This window comes from Melanerpes formicivorus, unplaced genomic scaffold (genome assembly GCF_026170545.1).
Source record: "Melanerpes formicivorus ecotype bairdi unplaced genomic scaffold, bMelFor1.0.p_v2 SCAF_46, whole genome shotgun sequence".
Classification (NCBI taxonomy): Eukaryota; Metazoa; Chordata; class Aves; order Piciformes; family Picidae; genus Melanerpes; species Melanerpes formicivorus.
In genome coordinates, this window is record NW_027142398.1 from 3,638,127 (window position 1) to 3,664,119 (window position 25,993).

At 59.5% G+C, this 25,993-nt stretch overlaps 1 protein-coding gene across 1 annotated transcript; it reads left to right on the forward strand.

Moving 5' to 3' along the window:
- Positions 1 to 11,985: 11,985 nt before the first annotated feature.
- NUAK2 (NUAK family kinase 2) lies at positions 11,986 to 25,429 on the forward strand. Its single transcript, XM_068159668.1, has 7 exons — positions 11,986 to 12,222; positions 18,287 to 18,407; positions 20,294 to 20,445; positions 21,314 to 21,379; positions 22,646 to 22,765; positions 23,108 to 23,240; positions 23,325 to 25,429. The coding sequence occupies exons 1-7, from the start codon at positions 12,016 to 12,018 to the stop codon at positions 24,458 to 24,460; spliced, it is 1,935 nt and encodes a 644-aa protein (XP_068015769.1). The 5' UTR covers positions 11,986 to 12,015; the 3' UTR covers positions 24,461 to 25,429.
- Positions 25,430 to 25,993: the final 564 nt, after the last annotated feature.

A 25,993-nucleotide genomic window follows, 5' to 3' on the forward strand; every position in this document is an offset into this window, starting at 1 on the left:
GCCGGTGCCGCTCCCGCTGCTGCGGAGCTCCGAGGACACCGTGCGGCGGCTGCGGCAACGGCAGGGCCGGGGACCGCGGGTAGGGACCGGGGACCGCGGGTAGGGACCGGGGACTGGAGGTAGGGACCAGGGACCGGAGGTAGGGACCAGGGACCTCGCTGCTTCCCGAGCGCAGGCTCCGGGGCTGCCCCCAGCTGCGGTCCCCGGGGTGGGCACAGCCGGAGGGGCAGGGACCTTGGGCACAGGTCCCATGAGGAGCAGCTGAGGGAGTTGGGGTTGTTTAAACTGCAGAAGAGGAGGCAGAGGAGAGACCTTCTGGCTCTCTGCAGCTCCCTGGAAGGAGCCTGGAGCCAGGTGAGGGTTGGTCTCTCTTCACATGCAGTAACAGGACAAGAGGAAACAGAGCCCTGGAGCAGGGTGCCCAGAGAGGTTATGGAGCTTCCATCTCTGGAGTCAGCCCAAACCCATCTGGGTGTTGTCATCCTGGGCAAACTGCTGTGGGTGACCCTGCTCTGGCAGGGGGATTGGACTGGATCATCTCCAGAGGACCCTTCTAGCCCCTGTGGAAGGGGAAAGGCTCTGACTCCACAGCTAAGAACCTGCTCACAAACCCTCCCCATCCCCTCCACATCCCAACCTGCTCACTGCCTCCCACCTGCCACTCTCTGGCTGCATGCAGAGGCCCAGCAGTGTCAGTCCCCATCCCCTGTCGTGTTCCCACCTGTGGTCCTGCTGCTTCCTTCCTTCAGTCCCTGTGTTTGGGAAGGTTGTATCCATGCGGATCTCAGACACAGGAAGGAGCCCTGCCCCTGCTGCCCAGCCTGCTGCCCAGCCTGCTGCCCAGCCTGCTGCCCAGCCTGCTGCCCAGCCTGCTGCACATCTGCAGCTCCAGCCAGGGTGGGGGGAAGCTGCCTGCAGTGATGGTGGTTGTGGTCCAGGCTCCTGCTGAGGAGCACAGAACTCAAGCTAAGATCATCTTGGTGCAGTGCAGTCAGGGAGGGCTCCAGGCTGAGCTCTGCTTGGGGCTCTGGGGAATGGTGAGCAGGGCAGCAGGGCCTTTTTGCCTAGCAGCATTCTGGGCTGATTAAAGATCTGCTGGCTGCAGCAGAGCTGAGGGAAGGTGCTGGGAGCACACTCCTCTTCCTGTGCAGCCCTGGGGGTGCTGCCTGCTGACCCCAGCAGGCTCCTAGAACATCCATTTGAACTGCAGGCATTGCAGGAGGGTGGAGGAAGCTTGGAGGGAAGGAGGAAGCCTTCTCTTCTGGCACAAACTCTGTCTCTCCCTGCACAGCAGCTCTCCACTGCAGCCTCCTCTGCAGAGCCCTGAGCCCCTAGCTCTTAATGAAGTGTTTCCCTTTTGTCCCTGAGGAGCCTTTCCCACAGCCAGCACAGCCTGGTGCTCCTCTGCTCTGGCTGTCTCATTAGCCCTGAGCCCTGCTCCTCACAGTGGAGGCTCAGGGTTCAGAGCTGCTGCCCTGGCTTTGTTCAGCTGGAGCAAAGGGAGGAGGAATCTGCTGCCTTTGTCTGGCTGCAGCACAGCTGGAGGCTGATCCTTTGCTTTCTCCCTCCAGAAAGGCTGAAGGGAAGGACAGAAAAGGAACGTCATGGGAATGAGCCTGCTCCAGGAGCTGATGCAGAGGTGTCAGGGGCTGGGGACAAGGCTGGGGGGGGAATGGTCACTAATCAAAGCTGGGGATGTGCTGGGCATGAAGAGTGGGGGAGAAAGAGAGGCTCTGAGTTGCAGCAGGGCGAGGAGCAGCTGCCTTTGCAGTGAAACCAGCACCAGACAGGATCCCTGGGAGGTGCCCAGCGCTGCTGTGTCCCCTGCCAGCGGCAGGGCACTGGGTGGCCCTGGCTGGGGTTGCTTTGATCTGTGCTGGTGCTGTGCAGAGCCAGGTGCTCCAAACCAAGCTGTCCTTTGGACTTCCCCAGGTCACTTCTAGGCTGATCAAAGACTGGGAGGAGATCCTGTGGGGCTCCAGCAACAGCCACCCTCTTGCCAGCCACCCAAGGTCCTTTGGGAACCAGCAGCTCATCCCTGGCTCCTCTCAGCTCGTGGGAAAAAACCTTTCCAGTGGGTTGAGATTCCCTGCAGGAGCAGGACAAACCCTCCAAGCTTTCCCATTGCCTCCAGAGGCTGGCTGGTGGCATTTACCAGTTCCAGCACGCTGGCAGGCAGGAGCTGGAGGATTAAATCTCTCCACGGAAGGTTCTCACAGCTGCAGCCTGAATCCTGCCCTTCTCTGGGCTGTTCCTGCTCCTGTGGGAAATGGGAGACCGGGAGATAATCTGCTGTTGTTTGGAACAAAAGGGCTGTGTCTGCCCTCCGGGTGCTGGGGCTGTGACCGGCAGCCAAGGCTGGGGAGCCGGGAGGTGAATCAGATGCGCCCTGACCGTGTGTTGTCCTGGGCTGCTTGTTTCGAGCGGTGCTGCGCTCGGTGTGGGGCCGAGAGGTGCTGGATGGGCTCCTGCTCTCCTCCCAGTGCTCCGAACGGCAGAGGGCATCCCCGGGCTGAGCCCAGGCTGGAGCAGCGCCTCCCAGCAGGCTGCCTGCTGCCTCTGCCCCGTCCAGGCGGTGAGGCACCCTGCTGCTGGGGCGGCAGCCTGGCTTCAAGATGCCCTTTTGGGGGTTGCTGGCTAATACCTTGACGTGGAAAGGAGGCTGTGCATCTCCCCCAGCATTTCATTCCCACGAACAGGCATCTCCGAGCACCCTGCAGGAGCTGTGGCAGAGCTGAGTCCTGCTCGGAGGTCCCCCAGGCGCAGTCCCTCATGCTTGCTGGCACGATGTCAGCTGTGGGGTTGAACCCTGCTCTGGCTCAGCCCGCTGCAGCTCCCTGGGCTCTGCAGGGGCTCTGCAGGGCTCCCAAAGCTGCAGTTTCTTTCCCCAGATGTTGCTTTTCAGCAGCTGGTGCTGAGTGCTTCCACCTTTGAAACTGATACTTGATGGATGCCTGGGGGGGACACACAAGGTAAAGCCTCAGCTGGGAGGTTGAGCCCAAGGATCAAACCAGCCCCACGGAACAGGGACCTGGATGGGAATTGCCAGGGGTGGAGGGTGAGCTTGGAACACTGCTTGGGGTGAAGGCTGGTGCCAAACTCTTCTCTTCTCCAGCGTGGGTTGGCTGTGGGGACATGCCCAGTGCCGAGGCTGCAGCTGGGCTGTGCCCCTGGGGGCCGGGAGCCAGGAAAATTGCCACCAGGATCAGCACTCCTTGGAGGTGGCAGCTGCAGGCTCACCCCGCAGGCTGCCCCCTGGGCTGGGATTGCCTCCTGGCAGGGCAGCACAGATCTGGCAGCCACTGTCATCTCCAGCAGGTGCTGCTCTCTGTGAGCCACAGAGCTGCTCCAGGGCATCTCCAGGAGCTGCTTGCAGGAGCCCAGCTCCGTGGGTGGCAGACAGCAGCAAATCCTATTGCAGCATCTCTGGTCACAGGATCCCAGCACGGTGGGGGGTGGAAGGGACCTCTGGAGATCACCCCGTGCAACCCCCCCTGCTCCAGCAGGTTCATCTGGACCAGGTCTTAGGCTGGTGGTTGGACTCAGGTGATCTCTGAGGTCTTTCCCAACCCAACCCATTCTATGTTCTGTGATTATGAATCCATGGCTTGGTTGTCAGGAGGTGTCAGGTAGTAGGTAAGAGGTTGGGGTTTGATCTCTGAGGTCTTTTCCAACCTGGCTGATTCTATGATTCAACCAACTGTTCTCATGGGGGGGGGTTGGAAAGTCCAATTAGTATCCACCAGAACAAGAGGACACAGTCTCAAGCTGTGCCAGGGGGGATTCAGGATGGATGTTAGGAAGAAGTTCTTCATAGAGAGAGAGATTGACCATTGGGATGTGCTGCCCAGGGAGGTGGTGGAGTCCCCAGCCCTGGAGGTGTTTAGGAAGAGCCTGGATGGGCTGCTTGGTGCCATGGTTGAGTTGATCAGATGGTGCTGGGTGATAGATTGGACTGGATGATCTCAAAGGTCTCTTCCAACCTGGTTTATTCTATTCCTATTCCTATCCCATCCCATCCCCCAGGAGTAATTTGTACCTATTGCTCCTTGCCTTTGCCATGGCACTCCCTGTCAAGAGGGAGTCTCCATCCTCCTAGCAGCCACCCTTATTGTCCTGGTGCACTTGCAGCCTGCTCTCCACAGCCCTCTCACTGAAGCCCACTGAGCTCTTGCAGTTTCCCAGCCACCTAATGGGGCTCAACAAATCCTGGAGCTGGCTGCAGCCCTGTCCTCGCCTGACCTCCTGCTACTCGAAGTCGTGTTGGCTGAAGCCAAGCTTTTCAGTACCAGTGCTGGTGGCTGCTCTGCTCTGTGCTGCTCCTGCCCAGGCCTGTGCTGCTCCCCCTGCCAAAACCCACTGCTGCTCATTGTCCCTGAGCAGCCTTTGTCTGCATAAACAGGCAACTTCCTGAGAACAACCTCTGACAGACCTGGGGGGGGAGAAGGAATGAGTCCTGCTCCTTGCCCTGTGTCCGTGTCACGTTCTGCTCTGCTGGCCCTGGCCATCAGGGGAAGATGCTCTTTGAGGCCAGTGCTGCCCTTTTGGCCAGCAGCCAGCCCAACCCTTCCCCAAAGGGCCCCGTGGCAGCTCTGTGTGAGCGCCCTGCTGCAGCTCCTGCCACGCATTGCTCTCCGGACAAAGCTTCTCCGGGCTGCCAGAGCTGCAGAGGCACTGGGAAGCACCACGGGGTGGCTGGCACTGCTGTCCCCAACTGCCCTGACCCTCTTTGGCCCCCAGCCCTATGGGGACAAGCAGCAGCTGATGCAGCCTCCCTAGCTGCCAGCAGACAAAGCCTCTCCATCAGCATCCGCCGGTAACGGATGCGGAGTCACTGCCCTGGGACACTTCCTGCGCTGAGGAGGGAAGCTCCAGGGCTTGGGGTTGGGTTTTTGGGGGGGGGAGGAGAGGGGAGAAGTTTGCTTATTTTCCTTTCAGGAATCCCATGACACTTCTGCAGCCCCACAGGCTGTGACCTTCCCCCCCTCGCCCCCTCCCAGTGCCTGGGAGCGCAGCACAGGGCCTCCTGGGCTGTTTGATGGATGCAAGCTGTTGGGTCTGTAGCAGGGGCAGCTTGAGGGAGGTGGTGCCATCGACTCCCAGGGGGCTTTAGGTTGGGGAGAACCTTTAAAGGTTGTCTGGTCCAAGCCCTCTGCAGTCAGCAGGGACACCTGCAACGGCAGCCCCAAACAACCTGCCCTGCAATGGGGCCAGGCATGGGGCACCTCCCACCTCTCTGGGCAGCCTGGGCCACGCTCTCAGCACCCTCAGTGTGGGGGGTTGGTGCTCTGTGCACCATCTCCACCAACCATGTGCTGGCACAAGCCAGGGGTGCCCTGAGAGGAGAGCAAGGCCCAGAGGACTGCTCCAAGCCCACCAAACCAAGAGAAAACTGTGGCCAGGTCCCTGCCCAGCCCTTAGCCCAACCTGTCTGGGGTTTGGGGGCTGGAAGTGGGGGGACTTCAGTGGTGGAAGCCCGGGGTGAGAGTTCTGCTTTTCTTCATCAAGTATCTGGATGAAAGTGTAATGGAGAGCGCTGCACATCTCCCTTATCTGGCTGCAGCAATTGCTCTGAGATAAACGCCACCCAGTACTGAAGTTCAGGTAATCACTCACCAGCACCAGGACTGAAAATCCCCAGAGAAGTTTTCCCTCTGCCCTGGCTGCTTCCTGGCAGTCTGAACTAAAAGAAAAAGCTCATAAATCCAGTGGTTAAAGAAGTGTGTCACTGACCTGGGGTGACTTGTTCTGCACCAGCAGCCAGGAAATGAGGTCTTGGAACCTTTCTGTGGCTGGTTCAGCTCTAGAGCCAGCAGGACACAACCCCAGAGCCTGCCCTTCCCTACCTGCAGCCTGATCCAGCTGGAGATCTCCCTGCTCCCTACAGGGACAAGATGACCTTTGAGGGCCTCTTCCAGCTCACTGCATTCTATGCTGCTCCCAGCCTGGGTCACTCTCATCATGGTTCTGCTTTGCTGCTTTTCTCTTCTTGATGTGCTTCACTGCTCAAATCTCTACATGTGGAGCCTCTCCAAGGGAGACTTTTCCCCTGCTCTGTCCCTCCTCTGCTTTCTCCAGCCATGCTCTATCCCTGGCTGCATCCTTATCTCCATGGCTCCATGCAGCAGCAAGCTGCCTTCTGCTCTCCTTGCCTATGCTGGTAAAGATAAGGAGGGATGGCAGGACCTGGGGTCACCAGCTGCCTGCTGCAGAAGTTATCAGGTTCAGGAGGTGTTGCAGAATAATCCTTACAAATGACTTGTCAGGGCACAACATCTGACCACTGGGGAGGCAGCCAGCTGGGAAAATGAGCTGGGCTATACCCAGGGCAGGTCAGAGAACCAGAGCCACAGAGTCAGAGAATGGTGAGGGTTGGAAGGGATCTCTGGAGCTCATCCAGTCCAAACTTCCCCTGCTCAAGCCACAGCAGCTTGCCCAGGAGCACAATGGCCAGGGGGGCGTTGGAGACTCTCTGGGCAGCCTGCTCCAGGCCTCCAGCAGCATCACAGAAACTGAGTCTCTCCTTAAGTCCAGGTGAAACCTCCTGGGTTCCAGTTTGTGCCCAGTGCCCCTTGCCCTGTCCCTGGGAAGCAGTGAAAAGAGCTCAGCTCCATCCACAGATGTATGTCCTGAGCAGGTGGGTGGATGGATGGGTGGATGGATGGGTGGATGGGTGGATGGGTGGGTGGATGAATGGGTAGATGGATGGTGGATGGGTGGAAGGATGGATGGATGGATGGATGGATGGATGGATGGATGGATGGATGGATGGATGAATGGGTAGATGGATGGTGGATGAGTGGATAGATGGGTGGCTGGATGGGTGGCTGGCTGCATGCCGGTGCAATCCACATCTGTGGTGGAAGAGGGCTGTAGGGGTGGCCTCTGCTGTAATCATTAGATGTGATAGGCTATAAATTACTTTCCCAAAGGCTCCCATTGCTGCTAATCTCTTTCCCTTCTTGTGCTGATGGATGGGGCACCCAGGGGGGAGGATCAGAGCAAAAGCAGTTTCCTCGGTGTTTGTAGAGGAGGAATGGGTTTCACACCTGCCTGTGCGCTACCCAGCAGCAGGTGAGGAATGCTGCCGGCTTGGGAGACCACTAACGAGAGGTGATCATTAAAGGTTTTGTTGTCTTTGGCATTTTAATGCCTCGTGGGGCTCTTCCTTTCCCTCACCGCTGTAGGCAAAGCTGCTGGGGAAAGTTTGTTCCTTGAGAAGTCCGCCAGCAGAGGCGGACTGAGCTTGTGGCCACCAAAACCCGGAGGCAGAGCCGTGGGTTTGGACCACGGTGTGGAGGTTTTCAGAGCTGGGGTGAGGTCCTGGTGTTTATTGGGTGAGGAGAAATCAACAAATGAAAGGATCAAGAAAGTTAGGAGCCTGCAAGCAAAGAGAGCTCCTGCTAGGAGCCGGCACCGAGCTGCTGGGGCTGGCTTTGAGCAGCCGCGGCGCAGAATCATCTTGGTTGCAAAAAGACCTTTAAGGTGATGGAGTCCAAGCATACCTTAAACTACCAAGCCTGGCGCTAAAAGCTGGTGTTTAGCTGACATCCAGCCAAATTCCTTGCCGACTTTCACGCTGGTGTTAGTGGCCATGCCCTGTGGAACAAAGGGGGAACTCCCCCCACCCCCAGTTTAGGATGTCTGAGGCTGCAGCCAGGGAAGTTCAGTGGATTTCCCCGCTTTGAGAAAGCCACAGCGGCTCTCTTACAATAGAGGATCCTTATCAGTGGATTCCAGTGGACTTAGATCTGTGTCCCTTGACATTTCCATCCAAATAGGCTTCCTGAGCCAGGCAGGAACAAAAGCATACCTAAGGCTACGGCTCAGCCACCACAGCCAACTGCGGCGGCGAACTCATCCGGCAGGAGCTGAAAGAGAAGCTGCCCAAGGCTTGGCCTCCTCCCGCCGAGGGGAGAACCTCTGGAGAGCGTTCTTGGGAATGCACAGGAGTGCTAAACACGAGCTGAAAGCCAGAGGCTGCTCAGGTGCTCCCTTGGACGGGTGGCTGAACTCTGAGTGATGCCACAGCTTTCCTAGCAGTGCACTGTGGGCTCCCAGGGTCATGGAAGCATCATGGACTCACAGAGTCTCAGAACCATGGAATCACAGAGTCATGGAATCTCAGAGTCTGAGAACCATGGAATCAGAACCATGGAATCAGATTCAGGGAATCTCAGAACCATGGAATCAGAACCATGGAATCATAGAGTCTCAGAACCATGGATCAGATCCAGGGAATCTCAGAACCATGGAATCTCAGAACCATGGAATCTGTGAATCATGGAATCAGAACCATGGAATCAAAGAGTTTCAGAACCATGGAACCAAAGAGTCTCAGAACCATGGAATCAGAACCATGGAATCTCAGAACCATGGAATCTGAGAATCATGGAATCAGAACCATGGAATCAAAGAGTCTCAGAACCATGGAATCAGAACCATGGAATCATAGAATCTCAGAACCACGGAATCAGAGAGCCTCAGAACCATGGAATCAGAACCATGGAATCAGATCCAGGGAATCTCAGGACCACGGAATCTTAGAACCATGGAATCAGAGAGTCTGAGAACCATGGAATCAGAACAATGGAATCTCAGAACCATGGAATCAGAGAGTCTCAGAACCATGGAATCAAAGAGTCTCAGAACCATGGAATCAGAACCATGGAATCAGAGAGTCTCAGAACCATGGAATCATGGAATCTCAGAACCATGGAATCAGAACCATGGAATCAGAGTCTCAGAATGATGGAATCTCAGAACCATGGGACCCTAACACTGCTGAGGCAGGAAGAGACCTTTAGATCACCAAGTCCAACCCTTCACCTAGAGCTCACAACCACTGCTGCTAAGCCACCGCCACCAAAGATCCCTCAGCACCACATCTAAGCACCTTTTAAATCCCTCCAGGGATGCTGACTCCTCCACCTCCCTGGGCAGCCTGTTCCAGGCCTTGAGAACCTTTTCTGGGCAGGAATCTTTCCTCACATCCAACCTGAACCTCCCTTGGCAGACCTCGAGGCTGCTTCCTTTCGCCCTGGGTCCCGGAGTCGCAGACACTTTCATCTTATTCATCTCAAGCCAGGCGAAATTGTTTTGCTTGCTGCAATCAGGAAGGTTTGTACCTTCTCCCCTCCCACCCCCTCCTCCTCTTCAGCTCTTCTGCAATCCCTGGGCCGTGCCTGAACAGGATCCTATCTGTTTACTTTGACATTGAAATTACAGCAGTTTAGTTAATCTCAGCCTCGCCTTGTTTGTCTTCCCTCTGGGCCCTCCTGGCCACTTGCAGAGCGAAGAGGCTGCTCCTGTTACTCCCCAGTGAATAATTCATGGCTGCAGCTCCACACCAGGATCGTCTTCAACAAGAGGACACAGTCTCAAGCTGCGCCAGGGGAGGTTTAGGCTGGAGGTGAGGGGAAAGTTCTTCCCAGAGAGAGAGATTGGCCATTGGGATGTGCTGCCCAGGGAGGTGGTGGAGTCCCCATCCCTGGAGGTGTTCAAGAGGGGATTGGATGTGGCACTTGGAGCCATGGTTTAGTAGTCAGGAGGTGTTGGGTGACAGCTTGGACTTGATGATCTCTGAGGTCATTTCCAACCTTATTGACTCTGTGATTCTGTGATTCTTCTGACCTACTGGTGGGAGATGGCTGATTTCCCCACAGGGAGAAAGGTTTGCCCATGGCTTCTGGAGAGGTGGGGGTGGGGAGGATGTGGGATCAGGCTGCAGCTCCAAGTTGTACACTTGTGGAATCGTTTCAGTCAGGAAAGGTCTCTAAGGTCATGGAGTGCAACCATCAGCCCAGTACCACTCTGCCCACTAAACCATCTCCCCAAGTGCCACGTCTCCATGTGTTTTGTGTCTCCACCACCCCCCTGGGCAGCCTCTTCCAATCCCTGACCACTCTTGCAGGGAAGAAATTGTTCCTCATCTCCAACCTAAACCTCCCCTGGTGCAACTTGAGGCCATTTCCTCTCATTCTGTCACTTGATACCAGAGAGGAGTTCTTCATCCTTGATATCTTGGGAGGAATGGAGGTGCCACAGGGCCACTGGCAGTGAAAATCAGGGGCAATGCAAGACACCTCTGTGTCCTGGCTGCACTGAAGTGTTGTCTGATCTGGGGTCCTTGGCATCTCGTGTGGAGTCCTTCCAGCACTAAGACAGATGCAGGAGTTTGGTGCATGGCTGCCTCCATGGCCAGGACTCCAGTGCTGGCTGGAATGTCCCCAGCAGGTTGTTTCCTGATCTCAGCCCTCTGGTGCTCACAATGCAAGACCACCCAGGGGACCACAGCACCCACCTGGGTCTCATCCTGACACAGAGCTGTGGCACGGCCACCAGACACGGAGCCAGCGCGCAGCTCCATCCTGTGCCGCCTCCGTGGCGAGGGACACCAAGCCCTCAGAGAGGGGCTGGTGCTGGATTAAACACCCTAAATCACCCCCTTCAGACACTCCTGAGCCCTGGCTCTGCCTCACCCTGCCAGGCTGCCCTGAGCTGCTGGGGGTGGTGGGAAAATCCAGGTCTGGGAGCCGGGGTGAGTAATGCTGGAGCTATCTCCTCCTCCGATCGATCCGGTGTGTCCTCACACATGCCAGAGCTGGGCAAGAGCTTTTGTTTTGGCTCCTTTGGGTAATAACTGCATTCTTTTAATATCTCCAAGCAAAGATTTACCACAGGGGCAAAAAAGACCACACGGGGAGGTGCTGCAGAGCTAACCACAGCTGTCCCTGGGGAGCCTTTGTGTGGGAGCCTGAGCTGCCTGCGGACGTTTCCCCCTCCTGGGCTCTGCTCCTGGAGCTCAGCTGCTCCCACCCAAGCTGTGCATCCAGGAGGGCAAAGCATGGGCCTGTGGCCAGCATGGACAGGTTGTGCTTGCCCAGGCCTCTCCTCTCCCTGTGTTTGCTCTCAATATCCTCTTTTTTGTTCTGTTTTGCTTGTTTTTCTCTGAGAGCCCTGAGTGGATTCTGCCTCCTTGCAGCAAACCACATCTGTCTGTCTGTGTGTCTCTTGGCTGGCTGTATGTCTGTCTCCTTCTGTCCTCACATCTCTCCTGGGGGGGGCAGAAGGAGACCTGGGTGCTGTGCATCCCTGCCTGGAGCAGTGTCCAGCTCTGGAGTCCTCAGAACACAACAGAGATGGAGCTGCTGGAGGGAGGCCACAGCAAGGATGAGATCGCTGGAAGGGCTCTGCTGTGAGGCCAGGCTGAGAGAGTTTGGGTTCTTCAGCCTGGAGAAGAGAAGGCTCCAGGGAGACCTTTTGGTGGCCTTTCAATACTTAGAGGGACCAAGCACAAAGCTAGGGAGAGAGTTTTGAGCAGGGCCTGTTGTGACAGGGCGAGGGGTGATGGTTTGAAACTGAAAGAGGGAGAATCAGTCTTGAGATAGGGAAGAAATGGCTTATGGTGAGGGTGGTGAGAGCCTGGCCCAGGTTGCCCAGAGAGGTGGCAGCTGCCCCATGCCTGGCACCATTGCAGCTCAGGTTGTTTGGGGCTCTGAGCAGCCTGCTCTGGTTGGGGATGTCCCTGCTGGCTGCAGGGGAGCTGGGCTGGATGAGCTTCAGAGGTCCTTTCCAACCCAAACCAGTCTGAGATGCCACGATTCCATGACCACCCCAGCGCTCTGGTCCTGCTCTTCCCACCTTTTGGCTTCCAGCCTCTCCCTGCATCACCTGGAGAGTCCTCCCTGCCCACCCCCAATCTGCAGGACCCCCCTGTGTCCTCCTTTGTCTCCTGCCTCTCTCCTTTGTCCATTACCTCTGCCGCCTCCTCGCACCCAGCTTGTGTCTCCCCCTACCCCAATCCACGGCCCCCCCTTTTCCCTGCCCTGCCGGGGGGTTTCCCTCGTCCTCCCCTCTCCCTTTTGGCCCCGGTTGCGGGCGGGGCAGCCTCTGCTGCGCTGCCAATGGGCGCGGGGGGGCGCGGCCGGCGGGGCCGCCGCATTTAGCAGCCGGGCCGGGCCGGGCCGGGTTGTGCCGGGCTGGGAGCCGGGGGAAGCGGGGCTGGGGAGCGGCATGGAGCCGGCAGCGGGCGCCGGGGCAGCGCTGGGTACCTCGCTGGCCGAGGGGCTGATCAAATCCCCGCGGCCGCTGATGAAGAAGCAGGCGGTGAAACGGCACCACCACAAACACAACCTGAAGCACCGCTACGAGTTCCTGGAGACGCTGGGGAAGGGAACCTACGGCAAGGTGAAGAAAGCCCGGGAGCGCTCCGGTAAACTGGTAAGGGGCTTCTCATGGCATCGTTGTATCGGCAGCGGGAGCCGGTACCGGGGCTCCGAGCAGCCCCCTGCTCTGAGCAGCTCGGGCAAGGTGCTCACCCCCTTCGTCCCGGTGCCTCCCCTCGCTCCCCTCCCTGCTCCCGGTGCATCCTCTTCTCCTCCCTTTCTTCGTCCTGGGGCATCCCCCCCGCTTCATCCCGACGTATTCCTCCCCATCCCCTCCCTTGGTGCCGGTGCATCGCCCCCCGCCCCTCCTTTTCTTCCCGGCTCATTCCCCTAGCTGCAGTGCATCCTCCTCCTCCTTCTCTTCGTCTCGGGGTTTCCCCGCTGAGCCCGGTGCATCCCCCCCAGCTCCAGTGCATTCTCCCTCCCCGGTCCGGTGTATCCCCTTCTTATTCCCGGTGCGTTCCCCCTGGCTCATCCCCCAGTCTCCGGTGCATCCCTCCCTCTCTTTGTCCTGGTGCATCCCGCCGCCCTGAAGCATCCCCCCCCCCCGACTTCATCCCGGTGTACCCCCTCCGGTACGGGCTCTCCTCAGCCGGTAACCGCAGCCCCCTCCCGGCCCCGCTCCCGGGGCACCGCGTTGGGAGGCTGCGGCGTTGCCATGCCCGGGCCCTTGCCGCAGTCAGGGGAAGCCCGGAGCGGCTTCGCATTCCCCTTTCCGCGGGGGGTGGGGGTGTTTGCCGCTCCTTTCGCCCACTTGACCTCGTCAGGCTTCCTGGGAAAGGGACCCCGCAGGTATCCGGCAGCCAAGAGCAAATATTGCACTTGTGTCTGAAGGGCTTTTCCCTTCCTCTTGCCCTGGTTCCCGGTGGGGTTTGCCTTTCTGCTCTCAGCAAGCACAGGCTGAGCCTCCCCCCCGCCCCCCACAAGTGCTTGATTAAATCGTGACTCACCCCATCGACAGCTCAGCCCCTCCAAAAAGAGTGGCTCTGGGTGATGCAAGGCTCAGACCAGAGCACAGCCAGCCAGGCCAAGGTGCTGGGCGAGGTGGGGGCCCCCTTCACCCCCCGGGGAAAGCAGGGTGCTGGGCGAGGTGGGGGCCCCCTTCACCCCCCGGGGAAAGCAGGGTGCTGCCGTCCTGGCAGCTCTGTCCTTTAGGAACGCTGCAAGGCTTCAATGGATGAACTTGAAGGCAATTTCCCTGTCCCTGCTCGGTCCTGAGCCGCCAGCAGCGCGGTGTGGGACCCGAGAGGGGTGCTCGCTCACCCGTGGTCCCAAGGTGGGTTGGTGTGCGATAAAGGTCCTGTTGCAAGTGGCGGGACTGGCTCGGCAAGGCTCTGCGGGCTGAGCAGAAGAGCAAGGTGTGAGGTTGGATCACTAACATCTGGGTGTGAGCTCAGGGCCCTAATGTGCCACAGAGGAAGACAAGTGGAAAGCTGTGAGGGTTTCTTGTGTAACAGGACAGCTCCTTGCTCCGGGCAGATCAGCCCTCTCCATCTGATGCCGAGGGAGCTGCTGCTCTGCTGCATAATCAGGGCCTTGAAACGCAGCTTCCACCCACAGACCTGGAAGGGTCCCTCCCCTCGGGATGGGTGAGAAGATTTGGCTTTCCCTGGCTGCACCTCACGCAGCTTGGGCAAGGGGGACACCTCTGAGCTGCCCCCCGACTCTTTAGGGGCTGTGGGCAGCCCCTGAGCGGGACTCCTTTGTGCGGCGGCGCGGGTTCTGTTATCATGCAAACGCAACGCGCGGGGCCAAGGGCTCCTTAACAAACACCAGAGATAGTCTCAGGCTCAGCTAACAACCACCTCGGCCAGCCGCTGGTGGAGAGCAGGAGGCTTAAACCACAAATCTCTCCTCTTCCCACAAATTCTTTCTTGCAGCGCTCAGCGTTTCCGGACCTGTTTAATCTTTTAGGCTTATCCTGAGCCGGGTTGTTATTTGCTCCCTCTCTAAGTGGCTTTCACTTCCTAAACGCCAAGGTGTGAGAGCAGGTACGGCTGCCTCCACCAGTTACCCCTCCTGGGCTCTGCCCATCCCACGTTACCGGCTGAGGCTGTAGAGCCGGAGCTGCTTCGGGCACGGCTTTAGCCTCTGGCTAATCAGGAGCTGCTCCTCTCGGAGGCGCTGGGGATGGGACCAGCTCGTTTTACCACCTAGCCTGCTTGCTTGCCTCCCGTTTTGCCTCCCCATTCCTAACCCCCCTCCCTCCAGCCTCCCGTTTTGCCTCCCCATTCCCAACCCCCTCCCCCCAGCCTCCCGTTTTGCCTCCCCATTCCCAACCCCCCTCCCTCCCCAGCCTCCCGTTTTGCCTCCCCATTCCCAACCCCGCTCCCTCCCCAGCCTCCCGTTTTGCCTCCCCATTCCCAACCCCGCTCCCTCCCCAGCCTCCCGTTTTGCCTCCCCATTCCCAACCCCCAGGTCAGCCTCCCGTTTTGCCTCCCCATTCCCAACCCCCTCCCCCCAGCCTCCCGTTTTGCCTCCCCATTCCCAATCCCACCCCTCCAGCCTCCCGATTTGCCTCCCCATTCCCAATCCCACCCCTCCAGCCTCCCGTTTTGCCTCCCCATTCCCAATCCCCCTCCCTCCCCAGCCTCCCGTTTTGCCTCCCCATTCCCAACCCCCCCGGTCAGCCTCCCGTGTTACCTCCCCATCCCCACCCCCCAACCTGGACTTGGCTCAGAGGAAGGTGTGCCTAAGCACTTGATAGACAGCTGGCAGGCCCAGGTTCCCACAGCTGAAGAGATGTGGTAGGGGGGGAACACTGTGGCCTACCCCTCCAGGGGGACTTCCCTGAACGTTCTTGTTGCTGGGTGGAAATGCTTCAGGTGAAGGGAGGCTGATGCCTTGCGGTGGGGCACTGCTGAGGGCTCTTCCCAAGTGCTTGGGGAATGGCTGTGTACTTGAAGCAGGTGGGGAGAGAGTCGGTGGGGGGTGATTTAGGCATCTATTTGTCCTTCCCTTTCCTTTTCCCCCGTGGCTTTTGGGTTGAAGGGTCAGCAATGTGCCCCACGGAGGTGCCAAGGCTCCTGCACCTGTTTGCAGAGCAGTGTCTGGCCTGCTCTGTTGTGTTTCCCCCTCTTCCTCCTCCCAGTCTGGTGTTTCTCCCAGCCTGCTTCTCAAGCCCTGGCCTCCAGCCAAGCCAAATAGGAGGAGGAATCTCCTGTGGGACTCACTTGCAGTGTCGGAAATGTAGTTGTGGGCTCGAGTGATGTCAGGGGGAAGGCAGCACCTGGAATATTCCAAAGCAGCAAAGCCTCTTTTGATCTCCAGTAAGGGCTGGACCCTGCTCCCTTCCCTGGTGGTTTGTAATCTGTGTTTCATGGGGCATGAAATGCTGCACTTGCAATCTGGAACAACTTCTGAGGTGCTGCCTGGGGTTGTAGCTTTAATGCATCTTTCAGCAGGTGCTGAAAATACCTGTTCTGTCCCCCCTCCCCCCCAAAAACCCCAAACCCTTTTAATTGACTTCCTTTTTGACTTGGAAAGTACTCTTGAGTTCCCAAAGCTCCTGCAGCAGAGCTTCTTGGGGCTGCTTCCTGCAGGAGCTGCTGCTTGTAGCAGTGGTGGGGTGCAGGCAGGTTGTAGCAGTGTGTGGCCCTCAAGCTGCTGGTCCCCACAGAATGCTCTGGTGGGGTTGGAAGGGATCCCTAGAGACCATCCAGGCCAGCCCAGCCCCCCTGCAGTCAGCAGGGACATCCCCAACTGGAGCAGGTTGCTTAGAGCCCTATCAGGCCTGACTTTGAATGCCTCCAGGGATGGAGCCTCCAGACCTGCTCTGTCTCAAGGGGAGGTCCTCTGCTCTCACCCTCTTAGGCAGGAGATGGTTTGGAACCAAGCTGCTTCTTGGCATCCCTGGGGAAGGATGGGATGGCCAAAGGGACTAACCTCCATGGCAAGGGTTTGACTGCTCCCCTGCTGCAGGAGATGAGGACCCTGGCAGTGGTGCAGCCTCTCTGTGCTGTGCCCAACCGTTACACAGGCGGCTGGCAAGGGGAGCCCCGGGGCTCTAACAGCACTGCTGCTGCCCTGCCTCTGTCTGCCTCGGAGGTCACTAACTGCTGGCTTCAGAGGCAAGGGCGTTCTCCAGCACTGCTGAATGCAGCCAGTGGCATCTCCTAAGGCTTCCCTGGCAGCTTGGAGCCACTCTGAGTTTTCCTGAAGAGTAGATCTTGCCCTGAGCCTTGGCTCAGCAGCGTTGGTGTGCAAGCATCTCCATCAGCACCCTGAGGTACTGAGGCTGTTGGGCTGGGTGTTGAGCTTTAGAGGGGAGATGAGTGGAGTGAGTCAGGAGGGATTTTGGAGAGCAGGAGGAGGCTGACTTGCTGCACAAAGGCTTTGCCTCTGTTCCAGCAGGGGTCAGGTAAGCAGGGGCTGGAGCAAAAAATGGTTAAACTTTAACCTGTTAACCCAGCACAAAGGTCAGGGAAAAGAATACACCTGACTTTCAAGAAGCTGTTAAGCACTTTCAGTATTGCTGTGTACAGAAACTTGGGCCTGGGTTATTGAACTCCTCTTGGCCAGAGTTCATTCTGCTTGGTCCCTTCAGCCCCTGGGGCTGGGGCAGGCATGGTGCTCCACCAGAGAGCTGGAGGCACCCCCTGCCCTGTGCAGCAGTGTGCTCTGAGGCCAAAGGGACTCCATCAGCCACCTCTCACATGCCCCTCTGAGCCCTGAAATTGGGCATGGCCTCCTCCCATGGAGATCCTGATGTGGCAGCTGAGATCTTGCAGCTTTAATGTCTGGTGACTTGCTGTGGGTGTGATGGCTTTTGCTTAGCAGGGGTGGAAAGCTTGCTCTGAGCCTCTTGCTGCTCAGGGGGCAAGAAGCAGCCCACCAAGGGCTGAAGGATTGAGGCCCCTGACTGCCCTAAATCAGAGGGAGATGAGGCTGAGCATCCATCCTAGGCAACCAAAGGTGGGGGAGGGTCTCAGGGTAAGCATCAAACTCAGCCAGCCAGAGGAGGAGAAGGGTCTGAGGCTGAGCATTGAACTCAGCCAGCCGGAGGAGGAGGAGGAGGAGGGTCTCTGCACCGCATAGCTATGAGCATGGTCCCTGTGCTGGCAGCTGGGGCCAGTGGGTGTCCATGGCCCCTCTCCCCGTTGCTGGGAGACCAGTGCAGGGGTCCCTCTCCAGGATTAATGCTGTTCTGCATTCTTGTCTGAGAGAAAAAGAGAGGTTCTGCTGGATTCAGTTGTAAATTCAGCCCTAGGAGCACATTGTCTCCCCCCAGCCCCTTTGAAAGGGGATTAGAAGGCCTCTATTCTCCAGCCCTTACTCTTCTTTCTCCTGCCCTTTCAATTCCCTTGTAGAGGATAACTTAAACCCAAGAGAAAGCCTTGGGAAGCAGCTTGCATCACCAGTGCTGGGTCTGCTGCCTGGCTGGGGCTCAGCCCTGTGCCTAGGAGGGATCTACCCTTTAGTATCCAACTTTCTTCTACCTCTGCACACTCAGCTCCTTGAAACAAATGTTTGCAAGGAAAACAAAAGCCTGAGGGTAGGCTGCTTTGGGGTTTTCTCTCATTTCCATGACCCCAAGATGATGTTGTTGTTGTTGTTATCTTCCAAGTCATGTGTGCAGGTCACATTCCTGTGGCTGGCTGTGGCCCAGCAGTGGCTGCACTGGACACAGTTCCTGTGGTCATAGCACCTAAACGAGGAGCAGGGCTGTGGGAGGAGGCTTGGGGAGCTCCCCTGGCAGCAGGTTTGCCTTGGAGGGGGAGGCAAAGAGGAGCTTCTCCCTCGTGCACAGCAGCAGGGCTTGGAAAGCATAAAGGTGTCATGGATGGAGCTCACTTCCCTTGGAGTTACTGAATCACCTGGTTGGAGAAGACCTTAAGATCAAGTCCAGCCATAACTTAACATCTCCCTGTACACAACTCTTAGGCCATGGCCCTCAGCTCCTCATCCAAATGGCTTTTAGATGCCCCCAGGGATGGTGACTCCACCACAGCCCTGGGCAGCCTGAGAGTTGCTTCAGTGGAGCTGGGGGTCGTGGGCTCTGGGATGCTGTGTGGAGAAGCTGAGCCATTGACCTCTTGCTCCCCAAAAGAGGGGAGGGGACCTCTAGCTCTGCCCCAGTGCCCAGCAGCCAGTGACTCCCTGCCTGTGCTCCTCTGCAGGTGGCCATCAAGTCCATCCGGAAGGATAAAATCAAGGACGAGCAGGACCTTGTCCATATCAGGAGAGAGATTGAGATCATGTCCTCCCTCAACCACCCCCACATCATTGCTGTCCATGAAGGTGAGTCCTCCTCTCCCCTTCCCTTCTCCCCCAGCAGGGCTGGGCAGCCACCGGGGCAGGCTGTGCAGCGCGGGGCTTGGCGCTGCTCCTTCTCCTGCCTCTGTTTGCTCGGAGCAGAAGCTGCTTGCTGCTGTTTGTGCCGAGCTGGTGACTCAGTGCTGCGCGGCAAGCAGATGCTGCTGGGCTGTGGTTTCCCTGCCTGCCTGCAGAGCAGCGGCAGAGGGAAATAGCTGCTCCAGGAGTGGCTGCTTCCCGGCCCCGCCGGCCCCCGGCGGGAAGCTGCCTCCCGGCGCTGCGGTGGGGTTTGCCGGCTGGAAGCCTCAGCGCTGCCTCCAACGGCTTTGTGGTAGACCCCAAGTCACCAAGCTCTCCCTGGGGAGGCCACCACAAAGGCCGGTGCTGTGTGTGGCTCTGGTTGTGCTGGGTGCTGGCCCCAGCCGCGGCAGGCGCCGCAGCAGCGAGCAGCCTTTGCGGCTCTGCTCTCAGCCCCAGGCAGGAGCTGGTCCCAGAGCTGGAGTCCTCCTTCCCTCCCCTGGGGCACGGGGAAACGGAACCACAGGGTGCTGGGAGAGCTGCTGGGTGCTGCTGGGCTTGGCTTCACGGCCAGGGCTGGGCTTTGCTCCCAGGCTGTCAGGGCACCACCGAGCCAAGGGGAAATCCTCAGCTTCTGGCTGCAAGCAGGCTCCAAGCAGGGCTCCGGCTGGGTGAGGTTTTGCTTAAACACTGAGCCCCTGGGCTGCAGGGCTGGGTGCCCTCTGCTCTTCCCCGGGGCTGGCTCTGCCTGGAGTGGTGGCACGGTGCCAGGCTGTGACCAGCGCCTGCCTCCTCCGTGTGTGAGGTATCCAGAGTCCTTTTGTCCTCTAAACAAAAGCAAGTGGCTTGGCAGCTCAGCCGGAGTGTTTGCAAGGGCTGAGTCACGCTGGTTGGTGGAATTCAAAAACCATCGAGGGAGCTTTCTGCAAGCAGGAAGAAAAGGCTGCAGGCTCCTGTGGCCTTGAGCTGGAGCCCTGTGGGGCGCAGCAAGGCCACCCAGCAGTGCCAGTCGGTAGCTCCATCGCCTTCCCCCACCCTGGAGGGCTTTGTCTAGCAGAGACCCCTGCCTTTCAGCCGCCTTCTGGCAGAGCACAGCCCGGGCTGTGCTCGGTGGCTGCAGAGATGGCCTGGCCAGCAGCCCTGGGGGAGCTGTGGGATGGGGGTGGCAGCTCTGGCTGCCTCCCTCTGACCTGCAGGTACCTGCAGAAGCCTCGGTGAAATCCTAACCCTTCCTGCCCTGCAGAGCAGCTTGGGGGCACAGGCAAGGGGGTGAGCAGTGTGCTAGAGTCGGTCAAGGCTACACCTCCTCATTAAAAGGCTGAGCTAATGAAGTCTGTGAGCTCAGAGCACCCTCCTAGCACCCTGTGCCTCCCCATCTCCTAGTCCTTGAGCTCAGAGCACCCCTCCTAGCACCCTGTGGCTCCCCATCTCCTAGTCCTTGAGCTCAGAGCCCCCTCCTAGCACCCTGTGGCTCCCCATCTCCAGGTCCTTGAGCTCAGAGCACCCCTCCTAGCACCCTGTGGCTCCCCATCTCCAGGTCCTTGAGCTCAGAGCACCCCTCCTAGCACCCTGTGGCTCCCCATCTCCCAGTTCCTGAGCTCAGAGCACCCCTCCTAGCACCTTGTGGCTCCCCATCTCCCAGTCCCTGAGCTCAGAGCACCCCTCCTAGCACCCCGTGGCCCCCCATCTCCAAATCCCTGAGCTCAGAGCCCCCCTCCTAGCACCCCGTGGCTCCCCATCTCCAAATCCCTGAGCTCAGAGCCCCCCTCCTAGCACCCCGTGGCTCCCCCTCTCCCAGTCCCTGAGCTCAGAGCCCTCTTCCTAACACCTTGTGGCTCCTCCCCTCTGTGCAGTGTTCGAGAACAGCAGCAAGATCGTGATCGTGATGGAGTACGCCAGCAGGGGGGACCTGTACGACTACATCAGCGAGCGGCAGCGGCTGCCGGAGCGGGAGGCTCGGCACTTCTTCCGCCAGGTCGTCTCTGCTGTCTACTACTGCCACAAGGTAGGGCAGCACCACCTTCCCGGGGGGAAAAGCTGGGAGGATGGACTCCTGTGAGCTTGGTAGGGCTGGCTCTGGATAGAGGAGAAGCAGCCAGGGCTGGGTAGGGATCCGATGGGGAAGCTGGGCTTGGCCTGGGAGGTGAGAGGAGGCTGTTGGCCTTTCCTGGCAGAGGAGTTAATCCTGGGCTCTTATCTGGAGGGTGTAGCAGCCCTCAAGTAGTGCCCAGGCAGCTTTTAGGAAGCTCTTGCCTTGGCTTGCTGCTGCTGTGCCGTGGGGTGACTAACTCTGTCTGGGAGCTATCAGCTCTTCTCCTACCCACCCAGAGGGGGACGCCCTGGGGCTGTCTGTCAGGGCTGAAAGCCAACCCTGGGTCATTCATCCTGTCTGGGGCTGTGGAATGCGCTCTGCCTGGCCTGGAAGGACCCTCGAGGGTCTCCTAGGAGGATGCTCTAAGGCCATGCTTCGGTCCTGGGTGCCCAGATGCCCTTGGAAGGAAGTGGACCCAAAGCAGGGCAGCTCCTGGACCCAAAGCAAACGGAGATCTCCCTTATTTAGGCAAAAACAGCCCTGCTCATCATGCCCTGTCTAGGAGCTGGCACCAGCTGGCACGGAGGGAGGGTGTGGGAGCCCAGCATGGCACCTGGTGTTGGGTGTCACCCAGTTCCTGCTGCCAAGCAGCACAGGGAGCTGGCAGCACCCATGCCGGGACGTGGCTTCCAGCTCGTCCCCGTGGATGCACCCAGGGTTGTTTACTGCTGCTGTGTCGCCAGCCTGGCGCAGCCCTGTGCCACCCCCTGCCCCTGTGCCACCTCTCCTGCCTTCCCCCAGCACCCTGGGGCTCAACCAGCCTCTCCCTTCCCTCCTGCAGAATGGGATTGTCCACAGGGACCTGAAGCTGGAGAACATCCTTCTGGATGCAAACGGCAACATCAAGGTGAGAGGCTGCCTGACCACCCAGCCCGGGGGTCTGAGGGGTGCTGCTCAGGGTAGACGGGCTGGGGGTGGCCACAACACCCTGGACACCCCCAGGATGGGTGGTTCACAACACTCTGGGAATCATCTGCCAGCTCTGGGACCACTGGCATTGGCCCCTCTGCTGCTTGCCTGGGAGGGGGAGAGCCAGGAGGGCAGCGGTACAGGCTCCCTGCTCCCTGTGTCTGCCTCAGTCCTTGACAGGACAAGGGGCAAAGGGCACAAACTGGCACTCAGGAGGTTTCACTTGACCTTAAGGAGAAATTCCTTCACTTTGAAGGTGCTGGAGGCCTGGAGCAGGCTGCCCAGAAAGGTTGTGGAATCTCCTTCTCTGGACAGCTTCCAAACCCGCTTGGACATTGTGTGCCTGTGCACCCTGCTCCTGGCCAACCTGTGTTAGCAGAGGGGGTTGGCCTGGCTGCTCTCCAGAGCTCCCTTCCATCCCTTCCTCACCATTCTCTGGTCCTGTGGGGGGCTGTGGAGGCAGAGCAGCCTCACTGCTGCCTGTTGAGGCCATGCTGTGTGTATCTGGCTGCTGATAAGAGGGCAAAGTCTGAATGCTGAGGTCAAAACACAAGCAGCTGAGTAAGAAAAGGCTCTCCCAGTGAAAGTCCTCAGTCCCTGCAGGTGCCAAGCAGGCTGCTGCAGGGAGGTGCAGGGCAGCTCCTGGCTCCACTAGCCCCAGGTGATGCTTTTGTTTCCTCTGCTAGGGAGGAAGGAAGCAGCCACCCCTGGGATCTGGTGTGGTTGGTGCTGAGCAGGCTGTGAGGCTTTATCTCTCCAAGGGGTAATTTGGCAAAGTGGCAGCTGGGGAGCAGGGTCTGGACCTTCTGCCCCCTGGGGAATGAGGATAATGAAGGCCTGTGTGCTAGGTGGAGCAGATGGGGCCTGAAGCAGCCTCCTGTGGCTGCGAATGAGCTGGAGGAGAGCCCAGCAGCTCTCCCTCCAACCACACCTTTGAGGTTGCCTCCGCTCCTGGCAGGTTGGTGATGAGGCTGGAAGGGCAGAGCTGCAGGGCAGGTCCTGTAGTGGTCAGGATGAGCTTTCTGGGGTTGGGAAAAGGGGCAGGAGCAGCCTTGGAGGTGGAAAGCCAGGCTGCTGCTGGTCCCTGAGGAGACTGCAGGGTGTCAAGGGCAGCTTGCTTGCAGCTTGCTTGCAGGAGGCAATGCTGCTCCACCTGCAGAGGGAACTTTTGCTGCTTGGTAACAACTTCAAACATCCTCTCCAGATTGCAGACTTTGGCCTCTCCAACGTTTACCAGCAGGACAAGCTCCTGCAGACCTACTGTGGCAGCCCTCTCTATGCCTCCCCTGAGATCATCAACGGGAGACCCTACAAGGGCCCAGAGGTAGGTTGTGCCTCCCCCCCCGGGGCAGGGGAATGTCCTGCTGCCTCCTCACTTGGACTCACAAGTCCAGCAGAGCACAGCCCTGCCTGTGGGATTTGGGGCAACAGGTCCCCCCCAAGCCCCAGCACTGTGTGGCTGGTGTGTGGCAGCTGCCCTGAGGTGGATGTGGTGGGATGCAGGTGGCTGGAACCGGCCCCGCTCCATGCTCTCTCCTCCCCACTGGCTGCTGCCATCCAGGAGCTGCTGCTGAGGTTCAGGTGGTGCTGGAGGGGTCCTGGGGTGGAGGCCAGGGCTGCCTGGTCCTGCTTCCCCCCCCTCCAGGCTCATCTGCTCCTCTGGCAGGTGGACAGCTGGTCCCTGGGTGTCCTGCTCTACATCCTGGTCCATGGCACGATGCCATTCGACGGCCAGGACTACAAGACTCTGGTCAAGCAGATCACGAGTGGGGATTACAGGGAGCCCACAAAGCTGTCAGGTAGGCAGAGCCCCCTCCCCACCCCCCCTGTGCATCCTCCCCTTCCACCTGCTCCCTCCAGAGCCTGACCTTCCTCTTCCTCAGATGCCTGCGGGCTGATCCGCTGGATGCTGATGGTGAACCCGGAGCGCCGCGCCACCATCGAGGACATTGCCACCCACTGGTGGGTGAACTGGGGCTACAAAGTGCCCCTGGGGGAGCAGGAGGTGCTGCGGGAGAACGAGTCCCCCCTGGCCACGGTGGCAGAGTGGCTTCGCCGCTCCTCCCGCCCCCTCCTGGAGAACAGCTCCAAGGTTCGATGCTTCTTGAAGCAGCACATCCCCAGCGTGGCCCTGGAGAGGCAGCGCTCCCTCAAGAAGTCCAAGAAGGAGAACGACGTCTCCCACACGCTGCAGGAGGTGGCTCTGGCCCCGGAGAACCCCTCCAAATCCATCCTCAAGCGGCCCAAGGGCATCCTGAAGAAGAGAAACTCCTGTGAGCAGAAGGTGCCCAGCCCGGGTCCCCCCCCGGCAGCGCCCGCGGGAGAGGCGAAGGGCGAGGAGGGAGAGGAGGTGACTGCTGCAGGGCTCCCCCAGAGCCTGCCCGCGGGGGGGCTGCCCTGCAGCACGGAGGTGGCAGCTCTGCCCCCCAGCCTGCCCAAGAAGGGAATCCTGAAGAAGCCCCCGACGAGGGAGTCTGGGTACTACTCCTCCCTGGAGTGCTGCGAGTCTGGGGACGTCCTGGATGCGGGGAGCTTGGACCTCGATGGCAGCGTGTTTGCTGACCCCCCCTTGCCGGAGCAGGACCCCCAGAGCCTCCCCACCCTCCGGAAAGGCATCCTCAAGCACAACGGCAAATACTCCTCCAGCAGCGCCGAGCCGGACAGCCCCCCCGGGCAGGGCTTTGGGGGCTTCAGCGAGGTGCCCCTGCCCCAGGCGCCCCGTGCCCGCCCGTCCAGCGCCGTCAGCGAGGACAGCATCCTCTCCACGGAGTCCTTCGACCAGCTCGACCTGCCCGCCCGTGTCCCCCAGGCCGCCGGCACCATGCGGGGCTGCGTCTCCGCCGACAGCCTCCTGCGGCTGGAAGAGGAGGAGGAGCTGGAGGAAGGGCGCAGGCTGCGCCGCTGGACCGTGACCCACTGCCGCAGCCCCCTGCGCCAGAGCAGCTTGTCCCTGGCAGGCTGTGACACCGTCCCCGAGGGCTATCAGCGCGCCGTGGCCGTCGGCATGAAGCTGAGCTGAGAGCATCTCCCAGCAGGGCTCCCCTGGGCTGCGGTTCTGGGGAGGGGGCTGAGCCCTCCCTGCCCTCTGGGGCTGCTGCTGCTGCTGAGCCACATCCCCCAGTATTTATTTTGCAGCCTGGTGGTCCCGGGGGGGGACACGGACCCGGGCGGGGGGCTGCGGGGGGCGCTGGTGGGGGCTGCTCCGCGGCCAGGACATTCAACGGACCAAAGCCCTGAGCGATTCCGGGCGCCACCCCCGGGGGAGGAAGGGCTTGGAGGGTCCCGGAGGCTCCTCGCTGTCATCCTCCCCTTGCAGACAGACTCATCTCATCTCGGGAGAATCCAGGGCTTGGGGGGGCGGGGGGAGGGATGGTTTTTTGTCGTCTTTGCACTGTTGTGGCTGCACAAGGTATGGGATGGGGGCAGGTGATATACCTCAAACCAGCTGGAGATGTAGCAGGCTGCTGGCACAGGGCTGCCCTGGCTGGGGGTGGGGTGGGGGGCTGGGCTCTTGGGGTGGCCAAATCTGGCCAGGTCCTGGCTCTCTTCCCTTTGCTGTGCTGAGAAACTCAAACTGGATCTGGCTGAACCCCTCCCAGCCCAGCCTGAGAGGATGCTCTGGTGCCAATCTCTCTTTTTTTTGGGGTGGGCTTTGGTTTATTTTCTTCTCTTTTTTTAATGTTGGAAGGAGGGGGATAAAAAAAGAAAGAAAAGAGAGGGGGGAGGGGGGGAAAAGTGCCTTGGGTGAGGCACTGCTGCTTTATTTATTGCCTTTTGTCCAGCTTGCTGCAGAGGTGGAGCAGCACAAGCTGTGCCTGGCTCCAGAAGGGTCTCCCAGATGTTCCTGGGGGGGGGTAGGGTGGGGGTCTGTGCCCCTGCCTCTAAGCTCTGTTGCACTATTGCCATGTGCCCTGCCCCAGGGTGGGTGTTCTTCCCCCCCTGCAAAAAGTGGTCTGGAGAAAACCATTAAATGCAAAGCAAATGGTCAGGCTGAGCTGTGCTGAGTTGTGTCACCGAGGTGCTGCTGCCCCTTCGGCTCTCTGCTCTCTCTCTCTCGGGGGGGTCCAGGCTTCTGTGCTGCTCCTGTGGGGCTGGGGCTGGCTGCAGTGCAGGTGAGGATGGGTTAGGTCCAGGCAGGGGGCTCTGGGGTGTTACAGCTTTGTGCAGTGTGTGCTGGCCCCCCTGCTCCGGGGCTCTGGGGCTCAGCCCTTCTCCTCTGGGGCTCGGCCCCCTTCCTCCAGGGCTGAGGCTGCTGTGTGGATAGAATCTGGCTTTAAACCGCTGCCTGCCACCCCCCGTTGTGTGGTGCTGAGCTGTGATCTGGCACACTCCCCAGGTGGTGGCTCAGCACCCCCCAGGAGGCTGAGCGGCTCACAGAATCCCCAAGGTTGGTAGAGACCTCAGAGCTCATCAAGTCCAACCTCTCACCACAGCCCTCCTGACCAAACCACGGCACCAAGTGCCGCCTCCAATCCCCCCTGGAACACCTCCAGGGACAGTGAGCTGCAGGGTGAGACGGCGGGGAGGGGGTTGGATGAAGGCAGGACTTGCT